The sequence below is a fragment of the Alosa sapidissima genome, chromosome 13 (genome assembly GCF_018492685.1).
Source record: "Alosa sapidissima isolate fAloSap1 chromosome 13, fAloSap1.pri, whole genome shotgun sequence".
NCBI classification, from domain to species: Eukaryota; Metazoa; Chordata; class Actinopteri; order Clupeiformes; family Clupeidae; genus Alosa; species Alosa sapidissima.
The window spans coordinates 10,444,373-10,466,872 of NC_055969.1; the positions used below are offsets into that span (position 1 = coordinate 10,444,373).

At 46.5% G+C, this 22,500-nt stretch overlaps 1 protein-coding gene across 1 annotated transcript in view; it reads right to left on the reverse strand.

Moving 5' to 3' along the window:
* Positions 1-22,354, reverse strand: part of tcf7l1a (transcription factor 7 like 1a) — a 28,549-nt gene extending 6,195 nt beyond the window's left edge. Inside the window, 5 exon segments of the mRNA XM_042059883.1 lie at positions 4,954-5,101; positions 5,791-5,906; positions 21,114-21,241; positions 21,340-21,412; positions 21,521-22,354. Coding sequence (XP_041915817.1) covers positions 4,954-5,101; positions 5,791-5,906; positions 21,114-21,241; positions 21,340-21,412; positions 21,521-21,706 — 651 coding nt within the window. The 5' untranslated portion in view covers positions 21,707-22,354.
* Positions 22,355-22,500: the final 146 nt, after the last annotated feature.

The following is a 22,500-nucleotide window of genomic DNA, read 5'->3' on the forward strand; positions in this document are numbered from 1 at the left end:
GCGCCTGTGCGTCTTCCCAACAATAGTGTGCGCCTGCTCTGTTTACTTTCCCCTTTTCTTCGGCTCGCTAAGTAAACAGCGCTCGGGCAACTGGCAGAACGAGAGCTGCGAGTGTGAAGGAATCGCACCTAAAGCCCCCAGCTGCCCCGTAAAAAAAAAAAAAAAAACGTCCCGTGCTGGCCTCTGCAGACGCCCGGCGTCCGTTTATGACGGGGGAGAGGCCGTCAAGCTCCGGGCGCGCTACACTCGCTGGCCCCTGTAAATGACGCAAGTCCCGGTGTGTTATGATGGGAGAGCTGACGCCATCACCAAACCCTTCCGAGGGTGGACCGACAGGGGGGAGGAGAGAGACTGCCTGCTTGCCAAGTGCACCACCTGTCACCCAATCAGCCCCCATTAACTGGCTCGGCCTGCCTGCCTGAATGGGCCTGAGTGGTGGAGTCCATCAGATTAGAATTTACACTTGAATAAGAGTTGACCTGTGGAAGCGGGAGGCCGAATAAAGAGCAGGTTTGTGTGTGCGACCTGGATTAGGGCAATGGGGGCTGATTTAGCATTAACCGCTTCAAATAACGACTTGTGCATTTCATGTTGAACAGTGTTTGAAAGGATTCTCTCTCTCTCTCTCTCTCTCTCTCTCTCTCACACAGGGGCGAACAAATAAAGGGCATTCACATCCAGCGCTCAGCAACACGGTCTGTCCAAACGACGACTCATTTCCTGCTCTTACGACCATCGCTTGCAGAATCTAATACCCAAATTAATAAGAATAATAGTCCGGGCTCTTTGGCGAGGCCCTGTCGAGCAGGGCAGTCTATTGAATAGGGGGCTTGTTAGCTCAGGATGTCACATGGGAGCGCGCAGTTGAGAATGCAGTCTTGTTTCCTACACGCTAACCTTCCCCCACCTCGACGTAGGCTGTGGGCTTGACCTCTGCTCCAACCACTGAGCCGGCGACAAGAACAAGGCCTTTATTGAGCTGCACTGGCTCCCAACTCCTGCAGCCCAAACAGATCCAGATCTCTGGCATGCCTCAGCTCCGCCCTCACGCGCCGTGCCCCCCGCCTCTCTCCACGCACGCACGCACGCACGCACGCACGCACGCACGCTCTCTCTCTCACACATACACACTATATGTATCTCTCTCTTACACACACACAAACTAAACATACTCTCTCCCTCTCTTACACACACCACACACACACACACACACACACATCCTCTCCCTCTCTCTCTACACACACACACAACACACACACACACACACACACGCACATACACTCTAACACACATACATAAACGGACCAGCCCTGGCTTCTCTTGGGCCTGAACTATCTTCATCTGTTGACATTTGATGACAGCAGCAAGATTCATTTACTACTTTGCAGGCAAACAGGAACACAAAAAAGAGCGCAGTGCTCTCGGGTTCAGTCCATGTGAGAGGACGCGCAGAAACCCGAGAGGTCAGCCCAACTGGCGGGTGTGCGAAAACTCACACTCTTCCTCCAAGCCTGGTAGTCGTCAAGCCGCATGTCTGCCACACTGGCTCCTCCACCAGGCAGGGGCAAATGGTGTGCCGAAGGTCTGCCGCTGCTTCCTCCTCCTCCAACTCCTCCACTTCTTCTTCCTCCATACCCCCCCACCCCTCCGCTCCCCTCCCTCTCCTCCCCTACTTTTCCCGGTGCCAAAAAAAATCTCTGCTGTGTCAACACTCGGCCCGTTTCGTAAGCCTCTGCTGCCGACACTGACACCCACAGCGCAGTCTGCCGCCAGTCGGGCCCTCTCCCATGCCAAATGCATCGGACGAGGCTGGCCACTCCAGGAATCCCAAGGATCCATATCAGCACCCAACGAGACACGGCGTTCTGTTTTTAAAAACGGCACCTCTCCACTCCTCTCCTCTCCTCTCCTCTGCACTCCACTCCGCAGGCTCAGGCCACAGACCAGCAGGCGCTTTACACACAGAACACAATGTCTCACAGACACCCATGGCGTGAGCAAGAGTAGAAAAACAAAATTGGTTCCATTTCTATTTACACACTCTAAACGTACGTAATCTACGCTCACCAAACCACATCATTTTCATTTTCAATTGCTGTGCCTTTTATTTGGATCAGACAAGAACTAGTTCTTAGGTCTTTACTCTTAACTCTTTCACTGAATGCCTGCCATGCTTAGACTGGTGTTTGCCTGTGGTGTCCTATAGGGGGCAGTGCTCAGCTCTCTGGTGCCCTTCTCAGCAAGCCCTAGCTATAAAAATGATGACCAGTTTGCCTCTCAAGCCAGACCAACCACACTAAATAGGGCCACTAAAATCATCTCCATCTTAATTATGTCAGCCAGGGGTCAGCCCACGGAGACCACGGCAGTGGGCAGCTGACAAACGTCTCAGAAGCCACTTAATATGTGCTTAACATCGGTAAAGGGGACATTGTACATTTAAATCCTCTCAGTGGTAGAGTCAGGGTACAATTCTAGTGCTTTAGAGATTGTTGCGTACAGGAAATACTATAGTCTATTATATGAAATTTCATGGCATTTGGTTAAATTAAATAAATTATGTATGCAAACTAGATTAAATAATTATGTGTATATGCAAATAATAGTATGGAGTTATAACTAGCTTTTTAAAAAAAGCTGGCACAAAATTGAGATTTGCAACTTTATCAGTTGTGAGATAAGCACAGAGGGTATAAACGGATCAACCCCTGTGGCTGTTAAAACAGGAATGAAGTTAAGATAACTGTGCATAAGATAAAGCTATATACTGCTAGACTGGATGGCAGCAAATAATTAACTTCACATGTGGCTATGCACTGTAAAAGCCCATTGCCAATCATAAAATGTCTGAATGTGAACTCTCTGGGATACTTGGTGTATCGCCTGATGACAATTTAAGGAAAGTCCCAAACTTTGGGAATGGGCCTTGAAGGCCGGCTAGTCACATGCAATTAAACATCAACTAATATGATAGAAAACAGAATCAAAGCACTTTCAATGCCATGGTCAGGATGCTTGAATTGGCTCAACTAAAAGCACATGATAAGACCTTCCCATAAGGGCCTTTTAAAAGGCCCATTTTCCTGTCACTGAAAAACATCCCATGTCAGTGCCGAGAAACTTCCAATTGTCAATTGACTAAACAAAGCGACAGTGAGAACTGCTATTTGTAATCCGATTTCTGGAGACGAGTTGTAAAGAGTTGCCTAGCTGTAAGAAGCAGGACATTCTCCTGTTTCAAAGAGCAGTCTGTGTAGCTCACAACACAGCCTAACAGCTTGCAACAAGATGATAAATCCCAATATTCATCGGAAGCTCAGTGACACACAAGTCCACTACAATGCACCTTGTGAGCACTGCTCCCTCTCAGGCAATCTTTCATTTAGCATTACAGAGTCATGCCATCAATTAGAGGATGGGCCATTATCCCTGAATCAGATGGCTGAAACACCAATTCTTTAACAGAGAGAGAGAGAGAACCATAGAGAGAGAGAGAACCATAGAGAGAGAGAAAGAGAGAGAAAGAGAGAGAGGGGAGAGAGAAAGAGAGAGAGGGGAGAGAGAAAGAGAGAGAGGGGAGAGGGAAAAGAAGGGAGGGGAAAAGCTGACTGCTCTTTTTTAGTGCAGGGAGGGAGGGTGAGCTTTAACCTGAGCTCAGCAGCAGCAGTGTGGCAGTGGTGTGAAGTTTGACACCCCCGTCTCGACTGATACGGGTGAGTGCTCCTCGGCTCGGAGGCGATGGGCCCCGGTCACACGCGCTGACCCGGGAGTGTTAAACCTCCGGAGAGGGATTTCCACTGGCACCCTCCGAGCCTTCTGCCTGACACGTCGCACCACATGACTGGAGAGGGAAGAGGGGGGGGGGGGGGGGGGGGGGGGGCAGCCAGTGCACACTGCCTGGTCTGGCCTGACCAATCACTTCATCATATCTTCACAATGTAGAGCGAAAGAGAACTTTTCTTTGGGAGGTCCATGACGCGTTTAATAAAAGAACAAACGTTCTTATCGGAGCGGCAGGCCATACCACACGCTCCTTCTCTCGCCGAACCGCCCGGGCCCGATTCCAGGCGATCAGGCTCAATTAGTCGTGTCTGAAGAATCCATTAGCGTGGAGCAGATGCGTGCAGAGTGTTTGAAGTCGGGAGGAAGCCAAAGATCCAGATTCCCTCCTCCCGCCCCCACACCCGGCCGGCTCTCCGCTGCTCCGCTCCAAACCGGCAGGACCCAAGAATCCCCCACAATGCCTCGCATCACCTGCCCCCGCACCGCACCGCTCCGTTTGATGCTTTATTCATGACCCCCACATCGCTCTGCATGCTGGGCATGCATCTGAGGAAGGGGGCTGGCAAGGGTGGGGAGTGTGTGTGTGTGTGTGTGTGTGTGTGTGTGTGTGTGTGTTTGAAGGGGGCCGGGGGGGGTGTCCTGCCTCAGCCCCCCACACACACTCAGCTCATGGCACACTGATGCCAGCCGAATGCTAAACAAACCTGTCTCCTGAATAATTAAGCATCTCGGACCTCGCTGGCTTACCTCATTAGCATGACTGCCGTCTGGACCCGATCTGCACAGACACAGAACGGGCTGCCACAGCATTCGGCGCACACACGCACACACACACACACACACACACGCCGGATGCTCCCTTCCCAGCCTGATTTACTCAACAACAAGCACAAGGCAAACGTGTTGGCAACGGTCATGTTGATTTGATAGGGCCTACTTTCGTAACACTCGGTGAGACTTCATCAAAGCTGCACCATTCGGGAACACTTTTTTAAAAACGATTTCAGCATTCCGTCACACTAGTAAAAGATTGGCATCACAGAAACTTATTCCACATTAACCAGTAAAACCAGTTGGCTTGTCGTCAGAAGCATTATTCAAAGCAGTAATCTGATATACACAAGGCTAAAACTGCGTTAGTGGTGATTTTTAGACATAAACACTGTTCACTTTGTGACTTGGGTGCAGGCTGCTGGTTACTGTTAGGTCAGCATTCATTGTAATGAAACCCCTAAATTGGATTCCCTCATCAGCCCTCAGGTCACCTGAGGGGCCATTCTGGAATCTTCCGGGTCTATTTTGCAGGCCTTGACCAGCCCTTGAGTCAATGATCGCATTGTCACCATGGCATGGGCACAATCATTCAGCCGAAAAAGTGTGTGTGCTAGTGTGTGTGTGTGTGTGCGCGAGTGCGAGTGTGTGTGCTGTTGGAGTGTCTCCGGAATGGATTAGTCGCCATTTGGAGCGAGGCATTCCTGAGGTTCTCCGCCGTGGTGTCTAGAGGGGGTGATGTAGGTCAAGAGTTGGGTCGCATGAGTGGCGGGGAGCTGGGGAGAGGGTGGTGGTGGTGTGAAAATAAGTCTGCCGCTTGTTGACACTCTGAGCGACAGGCCTAAGCCCTCGGCCTCTGTGGGACTAAAGCTAAAAGCCCCGTGCTTGTGTGGGCAAAATTAAACACAGATTTAACAGCGTGCCTCTCTCTCTGGCCCAACCCCCCGAATCCCCTCCCAGTCCCCCCATACTGTCAGCCAGTGCAGATTCACTGCCCTGACATCCATTTACTCCTAATCTGACCCCAGGCAAATCCATCTAGGATTCTATTTGGCTTGTCTAGCTATGCTACATTTCCAGTTAATGCATACTGGAAAAGCCTAATTAAGACCCCGGCTTTAAACTAAAGATTATTAAGTGCCAAACATTCAGAGAGAATGTTCTCCAAATGATCCATATAATTTATTATGAGTAATGCTGGGCAGTGCACAGCGACTTCGCTTGTATCCGTTCTACGTGGCGGCAGCGGCAGGGTAGAGGATACTTACTAAGTGCCCTGGGGTTGGAGACCTGGCGTCTTTGAGGGCAGCTGCTCCGGGGACATCGAGGAGAGGCCATTTCATTTGCAGGTACTGCGGAGAGATATGAAAAAAAAAACAAAAAAAAAAACAAGAATGATGAGAAACAGGCTAGAAAGAGAGTGGAACACAATGTTCTTATGGACTTAAGATAAACAGGAATTCATTCATGCGCTAGGCCTCCTCTTCTGTCCAGCTCAACAACAGCATGTTTCAGGAAGTCTTCTAATGCACACAGGTCAACTCAGTGCAGTGTCTATTTTTGAAGTGGACAAGTGGTGTAATGCAGATATTCTGGCTAAGGCATAAAAAAAACAGACTGATAGGGAAGTATGAGTAAACACTGGGCAGGCCACATCATGAGCCACATCAGTCTGCACAGCTGGTCAGAAATATGAAGAGCACAGGTTTACAAGGGGAGGTGGATCAGGGTCGGGGTGGGGTTGGGGTTGGGGTTAAATATCCACATGGGTTGGGACAACGAAATACGGCTCAGCAAAAGCCAGCAGAAGGGAAGAAAATGGAGGGAAAAAAAGTCTAGTGTGTCAGGGAAAGAGGGGGTGGAACAGCTGTGAGGAAGTCCCATAAGGCACTGGGAGAAGAGGAAGGCCAGGGGCAGTCTGAGAGGGAGAAGAGCCAGCGGGGCCCATGGTACAGTATGGTGCTCCCCTCTACACCACCAGCTCCCCCACCCACCCACCCACCCATGGGGCGTCTGTGGTCTATTGACTTGAACAGAACAAATGAGCCAGTGAAAGGAGAGAAGGAGAGAGTTATGTAGTGAGGGATGGAGGGAGAGAGGGAGGGAATGGACTGAGAGAGTGAGAGAGTAGAAGCCAGGAGTGAAGAGAGGGAGTGAAAGATTGAGTGGATGGCTTATTCTTAAGTGCTCCATTGTTCTCTATGCATCTGTCAGGGTGTGATGTGTTTTTTTTTTTCTTTTTCTTTTTTGCATCTCGCATGTTTTCTGCTTTTTCTCCACCCAGTGAGTCATTTGTAAAAAAAAAGGTTAAGCTCTCTGGTCCTTACCATGCAAACATCTGGTTTGTATGTCTGAGAAAATTCTGGATTGGATACTCCCGGGCATGGACTATCTCCCAACAAATTCCAAAGATTCAGAATTTTAATTCAGAGTCTACAGATAGAGTTTGGCCATCTGAAAAAGTACCCTATATAAAAAAAGTACAAAAAAGTACCCTATATAACACATAACAAATAGGACTTGACATCATGTGTTGAGCAGTGGCCAAAATATTTTGCCACTATTTGTCTATTTGTAAAGTATGACAAACTATTATTACCTTATTACACATTCTTGGGTATGCAATGGGTTAATAATGCCTCTAAGAGGTCCTTAAAACTTCATTCATCACAAGTGGGATTGCTGCGAGGAAGGAAGTTTGGATAAGACTGAAGTCTAAAAATGGAAAAGACATTATGGGCCTGATGGAGAGGGGGGAGGGGGAGGGGGAGGTGTCAGCGAGAGGGGAAAAAACAAAGTGAGTCTGTACGCCGATACCAGTATTGTTTCCTCGCAGATGGCAGGATTTGGCAAGTACGCGCTGCCCTTAGTGGCGATATTGTGACAGAAAATGGTCTCGTGGAGGTTGCTTTCTCCTTCTTGTGAACAAGCCTCTGCTGACTACAACCGTGGCACGAATCACACAGCGCATGCTGAGGAATGCACTGCAGAGGCCTGCAACCTAATCTCATGCCTGAGACGGCGAGGCCGTTCTCCCAGAGTAACGTCCACATTTCTACAGGGCCTGGCACACTGGACGGCCTCTCAGAATGGCCCCTGCTCCTGCATGCCAAAATCTCAAGCCTCCCTGTGTGTGTGTGTGTGTGTGTGTGTGTACACACACACACACACACACACACACACACTACATGACCGTGGCTGTCCTCCTCTGCTCGCGGGCGTCATAAACACTGACGACCTGCCGCCATTGCCCACACACACCACCAAGCGCGTCTCTTCCACCACTGCACCTTTGCATGCGCTTATCTTGAAGTCCAATCACTTTCTGCCCCCATGCAGACACATGGAGACACTCATTAAAACATGGATGGCGTTTCCCGGAGGCATTAAGAGCGAGGCCAAAATAAATGACACAGTAGCCAGGGCATTTGAATGTTAAATTGGAATACTGCGTCTGGCTGCGGCAAACGCTTGACTGTACATGATACAGACTTCATGTTGAGGTCAGTGGGAATAGACACACACATTCCTCTTTCACACTGAACTTCTGAACTGTGACCACCATCACTGTTTTTGTTCACAATGCAAATGAGAAATGCATTTTAAATAAAAAAAAGTTGTTTGGGCGAAACTCTGAAAATGTCCTGAGCTCAAATGCCATCTAAACTAGAAGCAGCATTCTTTACTGACAGGTGCTACATACCAGGGAAGGGGGGGTAGGAGGAGGAAAAAGAGAAAACAACTGAGAGTCTGGTCAGACGAGAGAGGTGCAGATTAAGTCAGGTGCTGATTGAAATTCTTCAAGGCGATAAGCTTGTGGTTCGAGATAGATAATGATTTCTAAACACAGGGAGGAGCGGTTGCGTCGGCCATGCCGGCAAATGTCAAGGAAACGGAGCAGCTCCAAGGCCAGTGGCGAGATTAAATACCTGTCAGAACCTCACACAGCTCCACTGAAGCGCTGGAATCTCAAAAACTGGTCGCGATAACCCAGCGCGTATCAAATCACTACATCAGCATACTGAACATACTGAATCTCCGGTTAAAACATGCAAGCCAACAGGTCCGGCTTTGTTCGCCACTCAGAATACCACACAATGGCCCTGACAGAACCTGTATGGAGATCGTCATCAGCCATTATGTCTTCACAAATCTGCAAACAGCCGTGGCTTTTTCTAAGGACCATCCCTTGCTCTGGGAAAACAAAACCACAATGATAAGTCCCGAGTCACAGCTTATGAGTGAGTGTGTGACATTATCATCACACCACGGGCTTTACCGGACCTGCCTCACCTCTGAACGAGCTCAAGTTCTCAAGGCCGCTGTCGGGTGGAGCCAAGTGGGTCATATCAATCACTCGCAGTAAGCCTAAAAACCACCCCGCACAATTCCATTCCTTTTTTTGCAACCGCTACCACCACCCTTTCCACACACACACACACACACACACACCTAACAACAACAAACACAAAAAGATATACAGACAGCTCTGCAACCACAAGGGAGAGCACAATGATCACAATGGAGATTCAGGACACCCCCCCCTCACACCACATGAGCAGTTTGCGGCACACAAAGGCCTGGAGATTACTTACATGTATGCCTACGGGGCAGGCTCAAACAGACTGGCACAGAGAGGGGCTGGACTCACCTGGCTTTTTTTTATTTATGCGCCTGACACCTCTCGCTGGTCTTTTCTCAGGCAGCCGGCGGGGTGGACACAATGGGCCACCGGTGGTTTCCAGCCCTCCCCTCACCCCAGGCCGCCCATTCAGGCCCATTGTTTGTTTAGCGCTGGGAGAGTTTCCGATAATTAAGTAAACAATTCCTCGGCAAACGACACCCGTCGCTGTGCTAATTGGAAATTAATATGATGGGAGAGAGGGGGACAGGGGAGTTTTCCTGAGCCGGCATTCCTGGCCTTGGGCTACGCAGGGCCGCAAAGAGCACAGGGGAGGGGGGGGGGGGGGGGGGGTGCAGGAACTCTTTCCCATCTCGCATTGATGCCGAATGGAGTCAGAGTGCAAAACAACAAAAACAGCCCTTATGAGGAGCGTGCAGCGTTGCACACATGCATAACAAAGCTAGCAAAAGCACTCTGCATGTCAGTATATCAGAGGTCAGGCTTTTTGAAGGGAGAGTTCACTTGTATGGGTTATGCTGGTATTAGTAAGTGGGGCCTTCTTAATGAGGCAACAAGTAAAGCCTCCATGAAATGCCCACAAATCTCCTATTGACAAATATAATCACATTAGCCGTAAAGTGAGGGAAAATCCTGAGTTCATCTGACTAAGATCCAAGTGGTCAGAACGGTCAGATGAATACTGGGATTAACTGCATGTTGCAGCAAAAGAACATAAAAGTAAGTCTTTGTTTCACTAGCAACTTCACAGTATAAGACCACAAAGTACAAAGGAACCCTATTCTACAGAGAGAGAGAGCGAGAGAGAGAGAGAGCGAGAGAGAGAGAGAGAGAGAGAGAGAGAGAGAGAGAGCGAGAGAGAGAGAGAGAGAGAGAGGTTCCACGCATGGGTTTCTCTTGCATGGAAGGCACACTTAGAGCATGATCAATGACTGACATCTAAATAAATCACTGGTGACAGGGGGACTTGGGGGATGAGTGGCGGTAAATGCCGTGGCTGTGTCCTTTCCTGCAGTCCGCGTCTCTGGCCGGCGAGAGAAGGGTAAACTCACAGACATTTGTGTGTTAAAGTGGCCCTCACTCCCAGCCTTTGGGCTTCACAGAAGACCCTGTTTCACTATCAAAAAGGGAGAGACTCATGACTGACGGTCTCTCTTCCCCCACCTCCACCCTACACCCTACACCCCCCCTACACCCTACACCCTACCCCCCCCCCCCAAGTTCCCTTGGATACCATTGTGACCTCACTGATAACATGGCTCCTTCATTCACAGCCCAGCAAAAGAACTGGTTCAAAGGTCAGCCATCCCGAGAGCAAGGGGTTTCCATGGCATTGTGGCCCATTTAGGATGAGCGCAGGGCCCCTTGGCGCGTTCTTATTCATCAAATAGCTCGTAATGTAAAGGTCTTCAGAAAAGGAGAGAGAGGAGAATACCCCCCAGTTAAAAAGCCCAAAGCCCCCAAATCCCAGGAGGCAAAGCAGAGATTTTCTTCCCGTAAAACAGAATTACAGTACTGATTCCAGTCTGGAGTATAACCCACAAGCACAGGCCATTGGGGCTTATTCTATGTGCAATAGCATCAAATTTCTAAAGAGAAATTCAATCATGGAGACAAATAAATACAGCCTAACATCACTTTTAAAAGAAGTAAGTGAGTCACTAATCCTCCTGAATACGTGATCTATTCTCATGTATACACTTCTAGACAGACTGAAAACATTCGACACACCAATGCACACATATACAGACAGCAATAGAAAGGGAGAGAAAGGGGGAGAATTTAAGAATAAGAGCGCTATTGTGCAGTAAGACAAAACGGTAGGTCAAATAAAACCGAACACATAATTAGGACCACAAGAAAGCAATAAGGTGCCTGGAAAGAGTTCTGTTTTCCTGCGCAAGGAAAATGCAGCCATCCTCCTTAAAGTCAATTACAAGTCAGTTATGCGGTTTCCAGTATTTTGGTATCTGGTTACAGCTCTGGAACAGAGAGCTGTGCATAGGTTAACTACGCATTGCATAGACTCATACCTCCCCAGCCTCAAACCTGAAATGTACAAATGCATCAGTCCACCAAACTACACATTGTCTTTGTACACTTGCGTCTTTTAAAAAAAATAGCATGGCTTTTTTTAAGGGGCTTTGCCTTTTTTGTCATTTGTGGCTGTGAATGTAACAATGGTCTGGTATGGGATGTGATTAAAAAAAATGTCATCTTTCAAAAAATAATTTAAACATGTGCATAAAGACCACATTTTATGAGGAAAAGGCACTTTTTAAGAAGACAAGGAAACAACAGAAAGCCTTAGAAGCCTCATACTAATGCAAAGCATAATGAAAACAAAGGGCTTATTGTGTTCTGTAGACACCCCAACCCACACACACACACACACACACACACGCACGCACACACGCACACACACACGCACAAGCATACGCACACACACAAACACTCTCATACACACACACACACACACACACACCCCTGAACCCCCCTGTGCAGTCCACTCACAGCAAATAAAACAAGCCTAACTGACGACCACAACACCCCAAACGCAGCACTCCCAGCCCTAGCTGAGGGGTTAAAGGGAGAACTCTACATGACACATCAGTAGGACTCCAGTGACCTTCGGAGACTACTGGATTTGGCCCAGCCTTATGACAGCATTTTGGTTTATCGTTTTTCCATTACAGCCTGATGCAGGCACAAAACAGCCATGACAGACCACAGTGGTCCAGAAGGGCAAGAGGACAGCACAGTGCAGAGGAGACATGGACGTTAATTCCAACACACTGAATACTCATCAACATATGTCCGAAATGTCTGCTCAAATTAAAGATGATACTAGATGTCCACTGAATACAGGAATAATTCTCTTCCTGGTGAACTACATGGCTCTGAAACCAGAAATGAATAACTCCTCCAAATGTGGGCCAGTTTTTTAAAGTGATTATGAGGACCTGCAATACATTTGCAAAAAGAACACTAAACAATAGTGAAGGATTGCAAATAGTATTGCCAAGGAAACGAAGGCTATTAAGAGAGCACAAAGATTAGCAAAATCACGTTCTTTCAAGGGATTCTTGGTTTACACTAGCAGTAATATGAGAGGGTGCTTTAGAGTGACCAGAATGGGGAAGAACAATGTATACAACCAATGTTCAGATTTTAATCTTGGATTAAATAGATATTGGCATAAAGGTTTTGATTCAAATAGATTCATGGGCCGAGTTGTCCTAGTGTCAACAATATGGAAATGCATTACGTCAGAACCCACAACCCAGAGAGGAATCTAGTTATCTTTATACACTTATGCTTATCTGTTTTAAAAAAGAATGAGAAGAATTTGACCCACAGTTTCGTGTCACTGTCCAACTGCACCCTGTGGTACAAGGACTGAAATGTCACTCCCATGAAATGTCACTCGAATGAAAAACCAAAAACCACTACATCCAAAATACACAAGGATCTCTAACAGATTTCTCTTATATACACAGTCGTTCAGAAGTTTGGGGTCTTTAAGAAATTTCCATTCCACTCCATTATAGACAGAATACCAGATGAGATCAGTTGCATTGTTTTTTAATCAGGGCAGCAGTTTTCAGATCACATTATGTGCTTACACAATTGCAAAAGGGTTCTTCAATGTTTTCTCATTTAGCCTTTTAAAATGATATCAGATTAGTAAACAGAATGTGCCTTTGGAAGTGTGTACCTATGATGGATTGCAACATAACAGCTACACCCTGAATCCCCCCAAAAAAAACACCTCGTCAAACCAGTTCCCTCCTGCAAACAATTAGTGTCTACCCAAGCACTGTTAAAAGTGTGGATGCAAGTGTGAGTATGAGGTTGCGCATGTTTGACTGCAGAAGGAGCTCAGGAGTGAAGACGTGGGGAAAAGAGGGGGGGGGGAGGTGGAGGGAGAGGGAGAGAGGGGAGTGTGAGTGTGTGAGTACATAGGGGTGAGAGAAAGGCGGGCGGGCGGGCTGGCGGGGGGGGGGGGGGGGGGGGGGGGTGGGGGGCTTGGAGTGCAATTATTGTGGGAATTTATGGTCTGAGAAACAATTTATAAATCATGGCGTATGGGGCTAACACAACCCAGATTTGACTGTTTGCAGCTGGAAGTGGGGGCTCTGCAGATGAGCATAGTTAAGAGCAGTGTGGCCTGGGCTGTGATTGCGGTTTTCACAAGGTTGGGGTAGAAGAGGGAACCGTGTCAGATAGATGGTACCGTGGTCCTGACAAACTGAGCTCCTTTCAGATATCCAGCTCTGCAGAGAATTGTTTACAATTGTTCACAAGATGTGTCAAACTTAAACAACATGTACACTGGCGCCACCGCTGCAAATTGAAAACATGAATATTTAATCAAACTAGGCTGTTTCTTCCCAGAACTGCGTATTTGCAATAGAGGGGGAGAAAAAAAAACTGATATCAACGTCTTAAAAAACAAGGAGAGTTCTGTTTCTTCAGGCACATCCAGAGGGGGGGGGGGGGAATGAAATGTCGATGTGAGAGGACAAAAATTTTGAACAGCCTCACTCCCCAGTAAGGGGAAAAAGGCCCTCTCCTGCTCAGCCCATCACAATGAAGCACTCATCTGGAGAAATGGGGAAGAGCTCTGGGGGTTTTCACAAGGCCTCCACTGCGCCTCTGGGCCACGGCTGCAGCTGTGAACGGGGAGGGGTGCTTCATGCCTTGACCGACACGACCCAGCTGGATAAGAAATACACTCGCACTAAACTCGGGTGGGGAGTGAGTTGGGGGGGGGGGGCGTTTTTTTTTAAAAAGAGGAAAAAACAGAGCTACACTACAACACAAGGCCTACTTTTCTACTGAATACACATCATGTGACAATAGAATCGCTCAAAGTCTCCAAATGCACGGCTCCATCGGTGGTCAAAATAAGGGCTTCTCCCAGTCTGAGGCAGAACAGGCCCCCCGATGACACACAATGCTGTGCTCCTGACCAATCATGCTGGCCGAGCTTTTGTGCCAGCAGTTATGTCACTTCCACATCACCAATCTGAATGTACAGGACTCAGGCCAGTGAATGAAAGTCTGTTAAGGGGAAAACTGGAGCGTTTTTTCCCTGTTTTGCTTTTTTTTGTTCCGCTTTTCTAATTAATCATTACGCCTTCGAACGCACTTTCTGTTAGGGACCAGGGAGAAGCTCTGTGAGTATGAGTGTGTGTGTGTGTGTGTGTGTGTGTGTGGAAGGATGGAGAAGTGAGCAGAGGGAGGGGCGGTGGGTTGCGTCTGTTTTGTGCAAGCTGTCTGACAGCTTAGAGTCAGCCCTAATGGAGAACTCGTACAGGGGGAGCTGGGAAAAGGCCACCAACCCGCGCGAGAGAGAGACCGCGATGACCCCCCCCCCTTCAAGAATCCAGAAGCTTTGGTGCCCACTCATCTGTGAGTCACGTCAACAGGCCCTGAACCCTAACCTTTCACCCCGAGTCTGAAACAATGCTCTGAGGTGTCCCCCTATGTCCCAACTGAGTGGGGCTTGTCAAACCTGTTTCTGCAACAAAGTCTAAAAAAAAATGGGTCACAATGAAACCCTTAAAAAAATAAACACAAAACTCGAGAATTGTGACGAACGATATTCTAAATCACTTCAACAAGAGGGGGGCCTGAGGGTTTTTCTGCGTCAGGATCTTTACATTTGGCATGGCTCATTACGAATGTTTTACAGTATCTGAAACGATCCTAAATGGAGGGGATTAGGAGATTGGCGGAGCGAAAAAGGGAAGTATTCTCTGGGCCAAGCAGCGCTGCCCTCCGTCACCACCCTCCAGGCTTTTGTTGGGCCTTTCAGGCTATACTGAACCGCTGAAAGGCCCCTTTCATGCTCACTCCCATACACTCCCTGTCGCCCCGGCCAAGAGTCACTATAGAACGTCCCTCATTTCACATGAGAACCGGGACGGCCAGCCCACCCCCAGATCCTGCCCACAAAGGGGGCTCTCCACTGCTGGCCTCTTAAGACAGTGCATGGGCCTGATCGGCCCACCACCAGGCACACAACATGTCAATAACGTCACCAAAAAACACGGAATGGCTGGGGGTATTAGGAGGGACTGGGTGCATGTCATGCATCTATGTTCAGGTTCTCTAACAGCAAAAACACAAATTTGCTGCGCTGCTCCACAGCGTCCAAGACAATACTGCAAGACCGTTAGTAAAAATAGAAATGCAAGACGGAAATAGAGGCTCTTCATTTTCAGCACATCAGATTTCATTGAACCAATTCAAGGCTTATTTTTTTTTCTTTAAATAGAAAACTAAATGTTATAAAGTAAATAAGGCCAGAGAAGTTTAAGCCAGCTGCCATATTGTATGTTCTTAAGCAGAACACACACAGAGTGGGTGAAGACAAAGTGAGAGCAGGCCACAAAGCAAACCTTCAGCTTTTTTGTTCTGTTTTGTTTGGATATCTCAAGGTGCAGTGAGCAGGGCCAGTCCTTTCACATTATCGTCACAAAGAGAGACAGACGAGGTCTGAAAGTCCAACAGTAGCCGAGGGAAAGCTGGTTAAATAGGATCATCTAGCATCCACCCGCATGCAGGAGGAAACGCTCCTCGCCGTCTTTATTAGACCCAAGCATTTCAATGGCAGGGCCGGCTGAAAACAAGCATAGCTCCATTTAACTTGAAAAGACGAGGAAGAACAATCGCCCTGAAAGAATCTGCATGTCGAGTTGGCAGGTTCGCGCTCTTTGGCCTTACTTACTCTCAAAGAATAATAAAAGAATATCTTGATTGTCAGTACAAGCTGACGACTGGTGAGCTCAAGTCTCTCTCAACAAGAAAATCTTGATTATGTCTGATGATATCAGGTGTCCTTCAGCCCTTTCTCGACTTGGCATGGCATGGCGAGGCAGAAGACAGAGCCCATCTTTGTCAGGGCACAAGAGGTGCAGACGAGATAACAGTGGCACAGGCTTTGCGGACTGGAAGGCCGCCAAGCAGACAAAAAACATCTGCTGATGGACACTTGCCCATCCCTTGCCCACCTGGCACCTACAACGTCAACCCACCCCTACTACCCCCTCCCCTCGCCCCCTCCGATCGCCCACTCACCCTCCTTCCCCTCCACTCCCGCCCTCCCTCCCTCCAAGCGTCCTGCTCCACTTTTTCCCACACACCCACACCCCCAACCCAAAGCCCCCCCCCCCCCCCCCCCCCTCCAGAGGCCCCAGGAAGCTCTGACTGTGAGGCTATAACTGAAAACAGCTGTTAAAAATACCAGACTGATGAAGCCTGAAGCCCCATTCACCCCCCACTCCCCCCTTCTCACCCTCCAACTCCACTTTATCCCCTGCACAATCAGGTTTTATTAGTATGGATTGATGCATGAAGTCAGTATGTGGCTTCGAACGCCAAGTGTTGCCATGTTCTCTGGAGGGGAATGATAAACAGCACCAATACACATGCAACCACACATGAAGACAGGAAGAAGAAGAGGGGGGAAAAAAAACACTTGTGCAGAAAAATAGTGGAGGAGGCCCAGCCCCATCTCTATCATCTGCCAACACAAAAAGCCTTATCAATAGAGAATGAGGTCAGAGGCTCGGCCCTCATTCACACGTGGGGGCTGAACTAACACAGAGACTTCAGCGAGGCTCCAGTCAGCTTTCCTCTAAAGAAAACACAGCCATGTTCCTTACAATGCTGCCAACTGCTGAACCATTCTGCAAATGCACTCACAGAAGTTTGCTCCCTACAACAAACATTTACTTATATCCCATTCCAGATTTGTGTGTGAGTGTGTGTGTGCTTTTTTTCCTGCATGAGGAGCATTGCTTTGAGTTCACAGCCTTGAGTATGACAAGCGAATGCAGGGATCAAAACTAAGCCAAACCACAAAATACAGCCTTTCAAATTCCTCCATGGATCTACAACCCACCATGATGGATTGTTTTGTCACTTTTCTTTTGAATCTTTTAATGAAGCAAATCTGAGGTCAAACGTTCAGCTAATTTAACATTAGTGTGCTGTTGAACAATAGTGGGTCTCGCCATGCAATTCTGCAGGAACTCTTCCTGCACAAACTACAGTAGACCATGTTTCAGGGTAGCACGATTTCCAAGATGAAGTTTAATCGTCGGGTGATATTTTCTCCTTTCCCTTCTCGATTCTGACCACCATATCGTATCAAACTCCAAAACACAACCACAATCTACAAAACATATCCAACTCTTTTATATCCACTGTGGGTACACTGAGACAGTACACTGAAAGCTAATCAATCAAGTTGTTTTCAAGACTCACAAAGGATTAAGAACAAACATTCCACAATAGAATGTCTGCAATGACGCAACAGAAAATATGGTTTGCAATATTAACTTGGGCTTGTGTTTCTAATTAAACCATGGAGATGTGCATAAATCTCCAACTAATATGATGATAGAATATGAACAAACAATTTAATGTGAAAGACAAAATTGCATGTGTGTCTTTCTATCTTTCCCCTTACATTTTTGCCTATGCTCCATATGTGCATATGCCATATGTTCTTATGTATAGCTGGCTAACCAGATGTGGAATTAAGGGCATCAATGGCTAAATGGTGTTAAAATAAAAAGAAATAAAAAGAAGGTCAAATGCCTTCAAATTAATTTGGATTTGTTGAGTTTGGCTTTACAGGCAAAAAAATCCCTTCCCATAACACATTAAACCTGGATAAAAATGTAAAGCTATGTTTACTTGGTCATTTGTACAAACATTCATGCACTAGCTTTTAGGTTTCCTTTACCGTCTTGCAGTGCGAGAATGTTGCCCTAACTTAAAGGCCTGGACAATGTCCCCTCTGTGGCTGAGGTGGAGGGGGGCACTCCCTCCCTCCCTGCCTCTCTCCACCCCACCCTTCTCCGAGTGCTGAGTGTGTGGAAAAGGCCCGGCCTGTTGACAGGACCGCTCTCCTGAGCACTGTTTGTTTATGTAAAATGAGGCCCTCTAGTACGCAGGACAATTCCGCTGTTTACTTTATATTGTCTCGGAGGTCTTAAAATACCATAGCAGTGTATGGAGTTGGAGAGAGAAAGAGAGGGGGGGGGGGGGGTGAGAGAGGAGGACTTGAGAATGAGAGAGAGAGAGAGAGAGAAAGAGAGAGAGAGAGAGAGAGAGAGAGAGAGAGAGAGAGAGAGAGAGAGAGAGAGAGAGAGAGAGAGAGAGAGAGAGAGAGAGAGAAGAGAGAGAGAGAGAGAGAGAGAAAGAGAGTGAGTCGTGAGCCAAAGAACAACTACATGTTCCAACAGAATTACTATGCAATCGCTCTTCATTTCACTGTCACTGAAGCCACTCATTCCAATCAGAGCACTTCATTCCAATAACATTGCAAGATTATTACAGTTAATGCTTGGCTCCTCGGTGAAACAAACTGTTCATAACAAAACAAAGGTGAATGAAAGGCCAAACAAACACTACTTCACCAGATGAGGGCAAATATCTATGGCTATTTCACTTAAAGGTCATCTAACAGGATAAATTGTGACTAAACTTAAGTTTTACAAATTGCACATACTAATCCCTGCTAAGCTTTCCTCAGAACATTCAAACGTGCCTTCTTGTATTTGTATTTTGAGGCCCATCCCTGTGTGTTGCTCAGCAACTTAGTAAGCTGTGAAACCATAGCAATTAAGAAGCCTATAGTGGTCATGGTGATATGCAATGAAAAGTCATAATGTCTGCTAACTAATGTTGTAAATAAATGAATGCATGAGGTCACCTCCCTCTACACTTTGACAACAGCTTTTTTTGAACAAGGATGTCTTGATGTACGTATATGAAGGAGCATGCCACTCCCAACATTATGGTTTCAAAAAATCTGTGTGAAACAGGTCCCCACAGCGCTTTATCAGTCAAAAATAGATGAAACGGAGTGCGATGCAGAAGTAAAAAAATTGCTGGATCTGCATGTGCTAAAAGAGGACAGTGAGAGAGTGAAAGAACTCCCTCAGCAGTTATTACCATAACCTGGGGTTATGGCTAGCATTATAAAACTATCAGGAGACCCATGCTCTTTGACCAGCAGGCTACTGTACGTGGTGTAATAGCTGAATAAATGGACACATGGTGTTTCAAAAATATTTGCTATGGTTTTATCTCCTGTCAGTCAAAGGTGTCCCAGTATCACTATATCACTGTTATGTGAGGAGGCTGATGACACTATCAGCACTTAGACTGTTTTCAACTCTGGGCACTAACATGGGGGAAACAGACAAGACCTGGAGAACCCTTTTCAACTGCAGGTTATGTTTATGTTCTGTATTGAGTGCCAAGGAGTACTATAAACATTTTTTGTTATGGTTCAGTAGCATTGCATGTTTACCTCACGAAAAGACCAAGTGGCGCTTCAAGAACTTGCTCGCTCAAATGTTTAAACACAACCTTTCCATTGTACAATGAGAAAGATGTGGTTTATGTTGTTGCTTCTGGCTTTCCCTGACATCAGAGCCGGGGTTGTAGAGGGACAAGTAGAAAGCAATCACCTTGCTAAGGGTTTCAGCAAGCTAACTTATTCTCAGATCTGTAACAAACATCCACTCACCCCTCTGTGCTAATACACATTCAATAGTAAAGAGTTAATACTATAGCTTCCCATGTTGCTTGATGATGTTAAAAATAAAGACTGTAACAAACTTTTAACCCCTATACATCATCTACACAATTACTACCAAACCATAATGAATGCTTGGCAAATATAATAGCACTCCTACTTATCAAACAATTGCATTCAATCAACATGTGAACCATTCTTGCTTAGATGCACTTTTTAACACAACCAAGTTAGCAAAAAGGATTAATTTCAGTGGTCAGGATTGATTTAGAATGCTCCAGCATCTGTGGAACTATATTTCATGAGGAAAATATAAGATTAATGCATGCTAAATATACTTTGCACTGTCACCGAAGCCCAGATGTCTGACCTTGAGAGCAATAAAGCAGTTCACTCCCAATCAGGACCAACAATGGCCCTCTGGATAACTGGTGAGTGTCCTGCCAGAATTCTGGACATCATTTGTGTTTTTCAAATGAGGCATTACATTGCAAATTACACTCATGTACGCACACATGTAGCCTACACATGTTGGCCAAAAGTTTCTATAACAATAACAATGTTTATAAAAAAAAAAAAAAATACGCTAATCACAGAGAAACTTGGTCTGGAAACGGACACATTGTCCAATCAGAGAATTACAGTTTAATTGAAAATCTATACCAAGACCTCCACACTATTGACGAAGTCAATCTACCCACTGAAACGTGATAATTCACAACACTGCAATCATCCTCACAAGGAGCAACATTGTAGCGCGCAGAAACAAAAGCCTACTAGACGCATTCCAGTTTCCACAGGATGGATGAATCATATCTGTCTGGACTTGTCACCAGCGCAAGGCTCTGCCTATTCGTCTTGTTATCACAATAATAGCGGATTGTTAATTGTGGCTGCATGGGACGTTGTAGGAAACACTCGTGCTTAACACCTATTTTGACTTCAGCGAGAGAAACAGTCAGACAAAAACTTCTCTATAATAACTTAAAAAAACAAACAGGAGTAATGCGATACGAGACATGTGCATATTTCAACAAGTGACATGGGGATCATTAGTCTTTAAACCTCTCCAAAATATATTATGTCCATTTTCGTTTACACGTTGTCCAAATGTTGGCGCCTACCAACTCAAAAACAACAGCATGTCGCGTTGAGGTTTATGTCACCTCGAAGAAACAAAGGACTGCTCCTAAGAGGCCACTTGAAGGGAATATGGCGCACAGCTTGGCGCTACATTGACAACTTTTTATCGCTTGGCTGAAGAGCATGTCTGACAGCGGCTGTAAATATCCACTTAAAATCGCTGGAGTGTTACTGAGTTAGAAAATGACAGTAATAACCGACACTCACCGTCCTTGCACTTGGTGACAGGGATCCGTTGGAAATGTATGGATTGGTGAGGTCTGGGATCATTAAAAACGGATAGCCATGGTAAGGGTGGCCCTTAAAAAAGCCTCCATCTTGCTGTCTTCTCAAAGCTATAGGGACAGTAAACAGATTAATAGTAAGGTGAGACAGATAAGTTAAGGCACAACATCGAACTAAATGTAACAAGTGATCATAGTAAGAGTATTACCTTCTGCCAAGTACTCTCTGTGTTTCTCGTAACTTTCTAGCTCCGGTCTGGGCAGTGGGCGCCTGTCCGTTTGCTGATGCACACAAAACAACGGGAAATTATGATACCACAATACACTCGGATTTCTAATATTTCTGTAGAACTAGGTTATGTTATGATGTTGTCCCTGCAATAATCTTACCTCGGAATCAGATGAGCTGCTGGTGTTTTCTGACTCATTCACAAGAGAGGACTTCACGTCGTCCAAGTCCCTCTCCGACGATACATTTTCAGATATTTTCTCCTCCTGTTCGCCCTCGTCTTTAAATGATATAAGTTCGTCATTTGCCCCGAGATCATCTCCTCCACCACCATTAAGCTGTGGCATTTTGAAATGAGGCAATCCGAACTTTTATATGGAGTTCTCGAAATGTTATGATCCGTATTGAAAAGCTCCAAAAATCGGTATCCCAAACCTACAGATTCAAAATTCCACACACGATCATTTTAAACCACAAAATGAATACCAATGAAGGCCTAGCTATGACTTTCTAACACCTTAATCTTGTATTTACTAGTTTAGACAACATACGGAGTTGTGCCTCGGTGTTCTTCTTTAGGAGGTAGTTTGGAATCTACGCGCTTTGAAAGACCGAGCAAGTAAAAAGTCATCCTTCGAAATCCATACGAGCGTCTCGATCGGGCACCTCTGCAAAAGCAGATATCTCCTCCGAAAAGTTTTCTGCTCGTCTGGTGTGCTGCCGCAAGTCTTGGCGTTCCTGTCCAGAAAGTTTCAGTGTTGCTGTGCTCCACTCATTTACTTGTTGATTCACATGGAATCTGCATGACCGACGGATACATCCAGAATCTCAAGCCCTGTTTTCAGGATGCCGATCCATTTTAACGCTTTTAAGATTCTGCTTGTTAAATTTCCACAAGGTTTGTTTTTTGTCTTGAGGAAAAATAGCCCCTTTGACCTAGGGGTAAGAAAGGGGCTGTAAGTGTACTTGGTTAGCTGAAATGAAGTGGAAGGAAGAGGCCCCCTCATTAGAATACAGGGGAGGAGTTAGAGTTGAAAACTGACGCTCCATTCACCACTGACAAACTAGCCATACCCTTAAAGGCACAGGCACACCTCAGAAACCACGTCTATGACCACGATAACAAATCAACAAAACATCA